Source organism: Atta cephalotes, assembly GCF_000143395.1.
Source record: "Atta cephalotes unplaced genomic scaffold scaffold00016, whole genome shotgun sequence".
Taxonomy (NCBI): domain Eukaryota; kingdom Metazoa; phylum Arthropoda; class Insecta; order Hymenoptera; family Formicidae; genus Atta; species Atta cephalotes.
Genome location: NW_012130080.1, coordinates 5,591,988 through 5,604,738, shown reverse-complemented (window position 1 = coordinate 5,604,738; position 12,751 = coordinate 5,591,988). Strand labels below are relative to the sequence as shown.

General features: G+C 26.2%; 1 protein-coding gene across 1 annotated transcript in view; it reads left to right on the top strand.

Moving 5' to 3' along the window:
• Nucleotides 1-6,731, top strand: part of LOC105618380 (protein ECT2) — an 11,169-nt gene extending 4,438 nt beyond the window's left edge. Inside the window, exons 6-15 of the mRNA XM_012199921.1 lie at nucleotides 453-587; nucleotides 659-863; nucleotides 1,286-1,413; nucleotides 1,488-1,887; nucleotides 1,962-2,402; nucleotides 2,487-2,641; nucleotides 3,133-3,218; nucleotides 3,970-4,008; nucleotides 5,273-5,447; nucleotides 6,618-6,731. Of these exons, the coding sequence (XP_012055311.1) occupies nucleotides 453-587; nucleotides 659-863; nucleotides 1,286-1,413; nucleotides 1,488-1,887; nucleotides 1,962-2,402; nucleotides 2,487-2,641; nucleotides 3,133-3,218; nucleotides 3,970-4,008; nucleotides 5,273-5,447; nucleotides 6,618-6,731 (1,878 nt within the window). The remainder of the gene's footprint in view (nucleotides 1-452; nucleotides 588-658; nucleotides 864-1,285; nucleotides 1,414-1,487; nucleotides 1,888-1,961; nucleotides 2,403-2,486; nucleotides 2,642-3,132; nucleotides 3,219-3,969; nucleotides 4,009-5,272; nucleotides 5,448-6,617) is intronic.
• Nucleotides 6,732-12,751: the final 6,020 nt, after the last annotated feature.

The following is a 12,751-nucleotide window of genomic DNA, read 5'->3' as shown; positions in this document are numbered from 1 at the left end:
TAGTAGTATATATATAATAATAATTAATATAGACACACACACACACACACACACACACACACACACACACACACACACACACACACACACACACACACACACACACGTGCACACATAAAATAATAAATTAAATTAAAAATTAATTTTTGTGATATAGGTAATTGCTCACATATTTATGTTGTCTCATGTAAACGTCCTATATAATTTATCTAGATATTATATACAATATTTATATACAAAGTTTTTGATGTATACATTATACGTATATATGTGTATCAATGTATGGTATATACAATACATATATATTGTCTTTTGAAAATTTGTATGGAAATTGTGATGTAGAAATGTATAAAATTATATCAAATTGTATAATTGTCTTTATTGTGATTATAAAGCTGACTTTAAATGATTCAAACTGTAATAAAGTATAATAATTTCGATGTTTTTTACAGGTCGTTGATGAGTCCAATGTAAATGTATTACCAAATTTAGTGTCAGTATCTGCATTCATAGTAAAAACCGGATGGTTTTGGACATCTGTACAAAATGAGGCCGCCGCTGATGAAAAGGAGTATCTATTTGAACACGTAAGTTAATAATCATAAATTTCTTAAATATTTTTATTATTGTTTGATAAACAGAATTGTGTGTTGTTTAGTATCTAGAAAAAGTTCTGTCCCCTACTGCGACGGGTAGACGAGACAGTCAACAGATTGTATCACAGAATGTAACATTGTCAAAGCACCCCTGTTGGTTAGGTGGTCCATTATCTAATTTGTTACAAAATGGAGCAGATTCACCAGCCAGTGTCAGTGGAAGCTTTCTAGATTGTACAGCAAGTCCGGATAAACAATTGCTAGACGGTATTTGATATTTTTTTTTAATTTTACACGTATTTGATTCTATGTATAATACAATATCGAAATAATTTTTAAATATATGTCGATTAACACTTATAATAAAGATAACAAAAATGATACATTATTATTTTGATATATTAGTAAATTATAGTCTGCTGTCTTTCTTTTCTTTAACTGTCCATTAAACGCAATGAGTAGTACCAATATTTTTTGTGTTATAATAAATTAATTATTTTTCTGTCAATAAAAGTGTTCGTATCTTTCAATATGATATATAAAAAGTTTAATGTTAAATTATATTGCAAAAATTATTTAAAAATACAGTATATCTTATTTTACTTACTCGTAAAATAAACTATAAATATAAATAAATAAAAAGGAAGATTGTATTAAAATTATTTATTGCTAACTATCAAATATTTCAGAGGTAGAATCTGTTGCTATAGAACATTTACCGATAGTTAAAGAAAATTTGTCGCAACGTCATAAAGTCTTTCTCGAATTGGTAGAGACTGAGGCCAATTATGTAGGTATCCTTAATACAATTATGACGGTAAGTATTTATATATTAAATCATTTTATATTTTTATTAATTTTCAATAATCTACATTTATAATGATTTTACAGTTATTCAAATTGCCATTGGAAAATCTCATAGGTAAAAGTGGGAAAGAGTTGCTAAATAGCACAGAAGTGAAAATTATATTTGGTAATTTCCCACCTATTTATGACGTTCATAAACAATTGTTGGAGGCATTGCATTGTAGTGCCGCTCATTGGACAGAGGATATTAGCATTGGCGAAATATTTTTAAAGTTTGAACCCGATTTGGTTAAAGCGTATCCTCCATATGTAAATTTCTTCGAAAATACAAAACAAATGTTGGAAGAATGTGATCAAAATAAGCCACGATTTCATGCCTTTTTAAAAAATTGCCAGACAATACCGGAATGCGGTAGACAAAGCTTAAAGGAGCTCTTGATTAAACCAATACAAAGGTTACCCAGTATTAGTTTATTATTAAGCGGTAAGTTACTTTCAAACAATATTATTTTTTATAAATTTTTGCGAACATCAGCGAAATGTTTTTATTTTTTATAGATATTCTTAAGCATACAGACAAAAATAATCCAGACTATAGTGCATTGGAAGCTTCTATTAGCTGTATTAAGAAAGTGATGACGTACATAAATGAAGACAAAAGGAAAACAGAGCGCCAATTAGCAATGTTCGATATCTTTAATGAGATTGACAATTGTCCACCGCATTTAGTTTCTTCGCATAGGTCATTTATCAGTAAATGTGATGTAATGGAAGTTACGGAAGGTCTTAGTGGACGAGGTGATCATTTAGTATTGTTCCTGTTTACCGATACTCTCGAAATATGCAAGAAAAGATCGAAAGCTTTCAACTCGTTAAAGAGTCCAAATACTATAAATGGTTTGCAATCGATTAAACTTAGTCAAGGAAAACCATATAAGCATATCAAAATGTTGTCCCTAAGTACTATAAGAAAAGTTGTGGATATACGAGAAACTGACGGTACGTAAATATTGTTATGTATGTAAAACATGCACATTCTTTATAAAATAAAAATTGTAACTTATAGTTACACAATTTTTTCAGAATGTCACAAAGTGTTTGCACTAGTGGTACGAGGGACTCAGGAACTGAAGGAAAAATTCTTTTCGTTTATAATTACTGATGAAGAAATAAACAAAACGAATTACCTACAGACCTTATGCAGACAGATGGCTCTTGCTGTCCGTGTAGCTGACGCTGTAAGTTATATATTATTTACTATATATATAAATCTTTAAACACCCGAGTCCGTCGAGAAAAGATTTTACGAAGTGTTATCGCAAATTTTATTGGAAAAAAAATTATAAATTTGATGCAAGGTTTGACATATAATATTCTTGAAAGAATGTTGGCAGAAATTTAGCAAAATTTATCATTTGACAAATCTCTTCGTTAATATACCATTGCATCTCAATTCTGCTAGCAATACGTTAAATGAACTTAAAAGGTGCACCTAACGCTGCAAATGCTTTGAAACATTTTTTGATTAATCAATTCATAAAATTCTTTCTTCTGATCAATGAAACATTTGTAGCGTTAAATGAATCGCACTCGATACAAACGCAGTGGATTTCATCTCTCGTAATTTCTCTTGCAATTTTTGCTTGTGTCTATTGGCGGATTAGAAATTTAGTTTAAATGTCATATTACAATGTATAATATTAATTTATGTTATTTATTCTTTGTTCAGGATACGTTACTCATTAGATATGATTCGCATCAGCTTGAAGTTGGTACTAGCGATGTGGCATCAGGAACATTAAAGAAAACAATTAAGTGAGTATATTTGTGTTTTGAAACAATAATTACGTATTCTCTTTGCCAGTTTATATATATCACTATTTTAATAGTATATATTATAGCAACTAAATTAGTCTGTCTACATATTAGGATAGTAAATTTTTCCTTATGGGATATTTATCAAATATTAAAAGGTGTGAGGATTGATTTATTTCTTCTCTTCTATTGTTGTAGTTAGATGATTCTATTATTTGGGCACATTGAAATATAGAAGAGTTCAATTATTTGTAGTATACTTCTAGATTGTTCAAATTATTTATAAAACTGTTAATAAAAATCTTAAATTTTTCGCTCAACAAATATTTTGATTGATAATGTAAGTTGACTTTAGCACTTAATTATTAGTAACTAAGGTCATATTCGATTCTTCTATATTCAAGACCGTTTTAAGTACAGCCTTAAGATGTTACAAACCAATCGGAAGACCGTATTAGTAAGACATTACGGTCTTGAAATAAGAATGAATTACGAATATCGACTAACGGACTAAGAATGTTATTAATATATAACTAATATTTATTGCAGAAATTATTAGAATTTTTATTTGCATTTAGATAAGCGAACAAATTATTTGTTGAGCAGTAAATTTATGAGTTTATGTTATTTATATTCAAACTATCTATATAAATATCGATATGGTTTTACAAGGCACAGTCAAAAGATATATTAGTGTACATATTACATTGCATGATGTAAAGAAATAATGGGGCAAACCGTTTGGTTACAGGAGCCTATTTCATAATTTTTACCTGGAGTATATGGACCCGTATGTCTTCCTACTCAATAGCATGTGTGAAACCACGTTACATGTCCCACTACCGTCAGTTTTCGCACCAAGGCTGATTATATTTTTTTTTACTTGCTTTTTATTCTTAATTCCTTACTCAGTGGCATAATTATTGATATTAAATGCGAGTATTGAATGTTTATATTATATTAACGGATTTAAAAATATTACAAAAATTAGAATGTTTTTATATAAACTAAAATAGAAATGTTTTGTTAATCAAATTAAATAAATGTTTATATAAAACATTAAAGTACGTAAGATTTTTTAACATGTTTAATCTTGCAACTGAAATAGAAAAAAAGGATCTTTAATTTTTTTTACTACTGAAATATATAACTGAAAATATATAATTATGGTACTGAAAACTTTTGCTTTAAAAATTCTGTTTTATGCTATGATAAATATAGATATAATTTTGTTTAAAAATATAATTTTTTGGACTATTCTGATTAGTTTAGATACATAATATAACATAGTTTTATTGAGTAAGCTTTATTTATTAAAAGCTTTTTATTATATTTTTTTACGCGAAGATTAAGTGTTATATATTTCTTTTTTTTAATATTAGCATTTTTTTGGACTTATTGTGATTTTAATTTATCGTAACTGACATGAATAAATGAATATTCTACATTATAATTTAATTTGCAATTTGATCGCTTACTTTGTTAAAAAAATTATTTGCTGGCTTTTTATTTTTACTTATGATACGTATAATTTTTTTTTAAATTTAATTACACACACACACACACACACACACACACACACACACACACACAAGAAAATAGAAAATATACATTCATGTACATTTTTCTCTTTTTTTTTTAAATAGGTACTATTTCTTTTATTGTGCAGCCATGGTGTAATTTTTATTGTTTTTAATTATGTGCGTGTATGATTGAATATATTTTATTGTTTTAAAAAACTCTACATGTATATCTTATATTTTCTTTGTATTATAATAGGTAAAATTTTGTTTGCTTGAGCTAGTTTTCCTAATATGATAAAAAGTGTTTGTGGATTTTAACACAGATTTTTCTGTTTGTTCATAAACTTTTTTTCCTCCAATTGAAATAGACTTTATCATATATTTAAAAAATGTTATTCTAAATCAAAAAGATGTTATAATTATTAATTCGAAGGGAGGAAAGAAAGTTTGATATTGTTAAATGATCGTTTAGACAATTCCATAAGTATATGAAAATAAATGAGAAAATATTTAAATTGTATTTTTCTCCAGGTTTGCATCTCGTACAAGAGCCAGAGTCGGTCGAGCGTTTAGTTTCAATAAAACGCCAAGCAAACTAAATAGAGCGATGTCTACAATTATGTCCCCGTTTGGAGTAACACAAAATCTTCCTCCAACAAACCAACAAATAGCTCAGATGCGGCTAGGTAGTTGCAACAATATCAGCGTTAGTTGACAATCTTTTATATAAACTTTTTTCTGTTAATACTTTTCTTTTTCTTCTTTTGCTTTTCTTTTTCTTTTGCTTTATATTCATTATAAGCTATTATTTCTTCTACTAATCTTATTTTAATAATCTTACGTATGGGATGGATTACGAAGAAAATTGTACTTGCAATCTTTTTTTATATTTCTATTCTATTATATTAAACTAACTTTCACATGTTCAAATATTTTTGTATACTTATAATAAATAATTATAATAAATTACGCGTTAAATATTTTAAATCTTTATACTATTTGTACAATATTTTTATAACAAGATATTGTTCAACATTCATTATATTGACAACTCTCTATTAACTGCTTTTTTTCTATTGGAGTAATATCTTACATATTTTTCATTTATAAATATTTTGGATTTATATTTTATTTATATTCTTTTGCTTGCAATACTTGTATAATTTATTTTTATTACTATATTATTTTTGTTACTATATTACTATATTATTTTCGTGAAAAATATTTTAATAATTATAATAAACTTTCATGCTGATTTAAAGTCAATGGACGAACTATATTAAGGATTTCATGTAAGTATGTTATAAAATGTATATATATTGAAATTTATTTTATATTTTTTCTTAATCAAAAATTATTTTTCTTTACTAGAGTTTTTATATACATGTATTACTTTTATCGTATTGAACTCGACACTTGTTTAATTCCTCAAGACTTAATATTTTCATTCCATCCGTAAAATTTATTATAGATTAGAAGATAATATACTTTTATAATATAATATAAAATTGTATAATATAAAATAAAACTAAAATTTAATACATAATCAATATTACAGTTTACTATATTACAGTTATACATCTTATGGCGAGTTCTATTTTTTTTTCTTTCTTAAGATGATATTTATAATTCTATTTCAATAAATTATCAATTTATATATATATTTTTTCTATATTATTTTTAATATTAATAATATATGAATTAATAATTCATATATCAATAATTTTTTTTAGTAAAATTCTTATTTTGTATTCTAAAATAAAATTTAAATGTGAAAGTTTTTATTGATGCATTTTCTATTTTTATGTTTGAAGTAAATAAGAGGATGAAGAATGAATATATTAAGTCTTATATCTTAAGTCTTATATGTTTTCAGGAGCTGGATAATGGTGGTTCAAGTTCTCCAAATAGAGAGGATGTTTTAGTTGCACCCATGTCGGATCAACCGACTCGAAAGGCCCTCAGTATGGCTTCGCTGCGAAGGTTGTAATTAATATGCAAGCAGTCATACTTCCTTTTGCTACAGTCGTTTAGTATTCTAAACAAAGAGACGTGCATTTTTAACAAACCACTGTGGTATGTTAAACTAATATATATCGTCTATAAATTAAGACATTAGTTTATTATATTTAACGGAAAAAGCCCGAAGACGTGCTGTAACATTTTTCCTATCACAATTCTCTCTGTTTCATAAATGATTGTAATTATTTCATTTCTCATTATTACTATTTTTATAATAGAATTTAGTACAATTTTTCCTGAATATCGCCTTATCCGCGAATACGTCATTATAAAAATGATATTACTGTTATTAATGTCCAACAATGTCTAATTATTATTGTTATATTATTAACTATTATTAACATCATTTATTTATTTTATGTATTATTTCTTGTAATTATTGTATATGCCTTCTTAGCTTCTGCACTTATTCGCCTATAAGATACGATAAAGAACTATCATCTTTTTATATAAATACAGTTCGTTTTTCGCGTCGATTGAATTGTTTTAAAGGAGATATATCGTCAAATTACATTGATTCGAAGATATTTTTTCGAATTTTCTAATCATTATTTTAATGACAAATAAAGCCAGACTTATACTAATAGACACTGCAGGCATGTGCAAAAACTTTTCTTAATAAATATATCGATAATTTGTAAAAAAAAAATAGCAATGTCTCATTAATTAAATGTCTCATTAATTAATATATCCCAATTGTATTCACAATCTCAATGTCAAAAATAGAAAAAGCATTTGTTTAAATGGATAGACAAGTATAGCCGATTTAATTACAGTATAAATCCAGATCATGAATACATATTCATGTCCTCCAACTAATAACAATAATTTTTGTGTTTTTTACATAAAAATGTTCTGCAATTTTAACATTTTACTTACTATTTTTTTATTTCTGTTTTTCTACTCATTAGAATTTGTTCAGCGGGAATCATACACACACAAAGGAGGTCTGATCTTTAAGCTATAAAAAAATTTACGTGCGGCTTTATCTCTCTTTGATCGTTTATCAATGAAGATACTTATATGCTGTAGATTTTTTAATAAGGATTTAAAAATATATTTCGTATTTTGTGCAAAAATTAAATTTTAAAATGAAGTCTGGTGTATGTGTCAAAATATTTAAATCCAGAAACGAAAGCATTAAATACTAATTAATTATTAAATACTAATGCATACCTGCTATGTGCCAAAATAGTCAATATACTTCATAACAAAATATTGCCAACCGATACAAATTTGATAGGTTTTGCTTAGATAATATTATATTTCAATGCTCTGTGATTTCATTGGGTTTATTATAAGAAGAGAATGCAATTAATATTTACTAATATTTTATACGTCCAAAATTTATTAAAGATAATCGCACAAAAAAATAGAAACAATTTTAATGTTAATATGGATTTGAAACAGATTCGTAAAATAAATCTATATTATAAATGTTTATACAATTTTATATCTTTATACTTTTTTCATAATTCCGCATAATTGACTATATCGAAAAAAATGAATTGCCATTGTTATATTATTGGAAATAAGAACTTAAACAACGAGAAACAAACTGCTCCTTTTTCTATATAATTAATTATATAATTATAAGATATATATATATATATATATAAAATGGAGGAAATAAAATAGTGCGCTAAATAAATACAATCAATAATATTTTTCATATATAAATTCTTGCACTTTTCTATTTGAGAATTTAGTTTTGTTATAAATGAAAATTTTTCAATTTTTTAATAACAAATTTGCATAAATTCTCTTTTATGTAATTAATATACATATAAAAATAACAGGCTACTGATAACTTTTTTTATAGCACTATTCATTTTTATACTTGATTTGTGAGGTTTTTCCAATTGCACATGTTCTAAAATATCGCTAACTGTCAATTATTTATAATGAAATAATTTATTAAATATTGCTTGGGAAAATTATTTATGAAAAATAATTACGTAAATCATAGTAAAAATGATCGTAATTGAATGAGCTTTTTTCAAAATTCGATACGTGATAAATTCAAGAATTACAAACGTATAGCATCAATTCTTACAAGTTTTCACGGTGCTCTAAAAAAATATTTCATCTTTTTTCTTACACATATACTATTTTGTTATAATTTGATTTCGTGCAACGTTAATAGTTAATATTAATGTTGTAGATTTTGCGTTGCTTGAAAGAGTAACACCTTGCCATTATAATTTTGTTCGTAAAATTGTAGACAGGCCATATATAAGTAAGATTGTTTTACGAATGCATCCGCATGTATTCGCTATATTGTAATGCGAATATTTCTAAGTATTTCGTTTGGCCATGACTGTATATTCCGGGTCTACGTATTAGCATTTTCTTGATAGTCATTATTTGAAGATTAATTAAAGTTTATTTTTAAAAGTTAAAGAATTAATAAGTATTTAGTTTAATTGCAGAATAATTGATTATTTAATGTACTTGATGGAAAATCTTATAAGCAGAATGATTTTTTCTCCTTCCAGTCTTTTCCTTTACTCAATCAATATAACACGATTCTTCTATCTGTTTTTACAGAATGATACCAATGTATTAACTTCTAAAGTAGTTAAATAAAATACTGAAAGGATAAGCTTCAATATTTTATAATCTTAAGAGTGACGATTACATTTTTTATAAGTATTACCACATGTGAGTCACAAGAAAAATCCAACATATGGATTTTTTTTATCCGTTGTTTATATATTGATTGATTAAAAGAAGAAATTAGCATGAATCGCAAGAAGAAAATATTTCAATTACTGCTTGTAAGAGCACAGTTTTATATGACCGATTATATTTTTTCTTGTCATCCTATAACGAATAGTGCCTTGAGTATGATAACAAGTACGAATAATTATACTTGTATAATAAAATGTACTTTGTATATGTGCCTGATTCGCGAAAGAGATAAACTAGAACGTACCTTTCTCTCGATTTCATCTCTTGTATAATATTTTGTGCCTCTTGATTTAGACTATTTATTAAGATTCCGACTTTGCGTACTGCTTTGTCTTATTTCAAAACCAGTGAGAAATACGGTACCTTATACTTCCTAATAATGAAATATATCCCGTAATATTGGAAACGTGCTTTTTTCAAATGCCATTCGCATGCTCGAAATAAGCACACTATCTATTTGTAATAATAATATATAAATATATAAGAGCCATTAAAAAAATAGAATAGTGGTATGAATCGCGGGGAAAATAAAATGTTTACACATATCAGTTTCCATTAATTAATCTGACATAGTTGGTTTGACATAATATGTAACATAAATCTTAAATAATTGCTGCAATTTTTCAATGTAAGAAAGATATACTACTATTCTCGCGAGTCCTTTTTTGACACGTAGAATGTTCGAAATATCTATACTCGGACACCTGTCTTGTGCGTATTTTCCAGTAGTCTTCTGTAGATAATCAAAAAGTAGAAATAAAAAATTAATAAGTCAACTATTAGAATGATCACTGTTCATGTGTAATCGATTTATTTTTCAAGTTTCATTTTTCTTTATTGCAGAAAATAATTAAGTGACATGATAGTATGAGAGTCGCGTGGTGATATGCCAAAACAAGTGTCCTTGATTTAGGTGCATTGTAAATAGTAAAGTTAAGTTCAGAAAACTAATGTAGAAAACATTTTTTACTACACCTAAGATTATATATCGTCTTACAATTCTCGCGCAGTTATTTATACATTATTAATACTGTAATTGAATGTATAAATTTAACATATACTATGTAAACTAAAACTGCTGTTTCCTTGCTCACTCACCTTTTCCGAATTCTTTCAAACATGCAATAATGAAATATAATTAATATTAAATATTTTCTTTCAATCTGAAAGAACGTATTAACAATTTTGTTTATAAAAATATGCATTGTTCAATCTTTTACTTTTTAGTAAAATTATCCGCGATTTATATAACATTTACAAGACAATAAATACGAAAATGACCAATTAGAGTACAAACTTGAAATAGTTACAAACTTGAAATGTTGTTTGAAGTGTAATTTTATGTTATGTGCATTGATAAAAGGAGTCATTTTGTTAAATTTGCAATATAATTTCGAAAATATTTTTACGATAAAAGAAATAAAGTTAACATCGACAAATTCCATTAATTCGTCTTGCACATTTTTTTTGCATTTGCAGAAGAAGCAAACGTTCATCGAAAATGTAAGCGATTCGTCGGAAGTGAACAAGATTTCATCTTATGCTAGAGACGTCTTTCATTTTGAAATATGTCGATACGTCAAATATTTCTAAGTGTATATACACATGCAATAAAGTTTAATGAAGAAGATAATTATAAATATAAATTATCTGTCTTTAATTTTTTATTATTTATCTGATATATCTAACGGATTTTATGTTTTATATCTATAGGAAAATAGAGTATAAACTTACATAAATATTAACTTGCAAGTATAGTAATATCGCATATTTGCAGTAATTAATTATTGAAATTACTAGATACGTAATAATACTATTACTCATCTCTTTTATCATTATTCGTAAATTAAATTTATGCAGCTAGTAGTCGTATATCATCACAACCCGTTTTGATATTAATAAGATTTTTGAGATATGAGTAATACGCGAACGTTTCACATTTTATCTGATTTGCATACTCGAGTTTATTGAATTGATGAAGATGCAGAAAATAATATGTGAGAATAATATCTTTTAAACATTAAAAGTTCATGAAATTATATTTTATTATTCCTCATTTTCTACTTAATATTTTAATTATTTTTACTTAATTATTTAATATTTTTTATTATATATTTGGCTATATTTGATATTTATATAATTTAATTACTTTATTGCTTTATTTAATATTTTAATTACTTGTAATTAGTACTTAATATCTTTTACTAAAATATGCAAATAAAATATATAAAATTGTTGATAGGAAAAATATTTTAAAAAATGAATATTTAAAAAAAAATATTCTGCCAAATATAAAAAAAGTATCCTTAAAAATATTTTCCAGCTTGTTAAGCTTAATTAATTAATTTTGGTAATAATTAAATTTATTTCCATCCTTGTTCGAATATAAATAAAGCTAATATAATTACAGCTAAAGGAGAGGAAACGGATGATACTGCATCAAATATGTATATACTTGAAGCATGAACTCGGTTTAATTTACGCTCGGATAAGCGTGGAAATAAATATGATTACTTAATTACCGAAATCAGCAAGTGAAGCCGAGATCGAACATCAACAAAGGCGTAATGCGATTGGAATCGCTGATGCAAGGCCTTCCTCGTGGAAGTAGACTACGAAAGCAAACTCGGTTAACAGTGATGTGTTTCACGCCTCTATTCCCCCGATACAAATTACAACTCGGCAATTGCTAGAATCGATATCGACCTTTTGCTCTTTACGAAGCATTCACCTCTCATTTCTCTAATATTAAGTTTTGATTGCATCACTAAGTAGAAATTTAAATGCACTTCATAAAAGATACTTCGAAGATAGATAAATTCGATAAAAATAGTATATTTTTTGAGGGGTATTCAGAATTTTAGTAGAAGATATATCTCACGTAGCGAAAGAGACTCTGCGGAATCTTGTCAAGATATCTTATTAGAAAATCATGCCTCTGAGATATATCTCACATATAAGAGTACGAAACATCTGCAGAATATTTTTAAGAGAGACATACTAAAATATATTATGTCATCTATGTTAACGCGTGTATAGCAGCCAAACTGATTAACTCCTCGAAATAAAATGTAAAGAAAATTGATAAAGTAATCATGCGTTTATTAAAAATTTTACGAAAAGTTAAAAAATATTTTAAAAGTAATTCTACGAAATAAAGTTGGTCACTTTAGCTTTTGAGAGAGATGTTCGTACATACATCGATTGATTACGAAACATAAGAAGAGTGAATAATTTTTTTATTTATTAAGAAGAAATATAGATACCCCAGTTTGTGTAATACTTTACATAAAC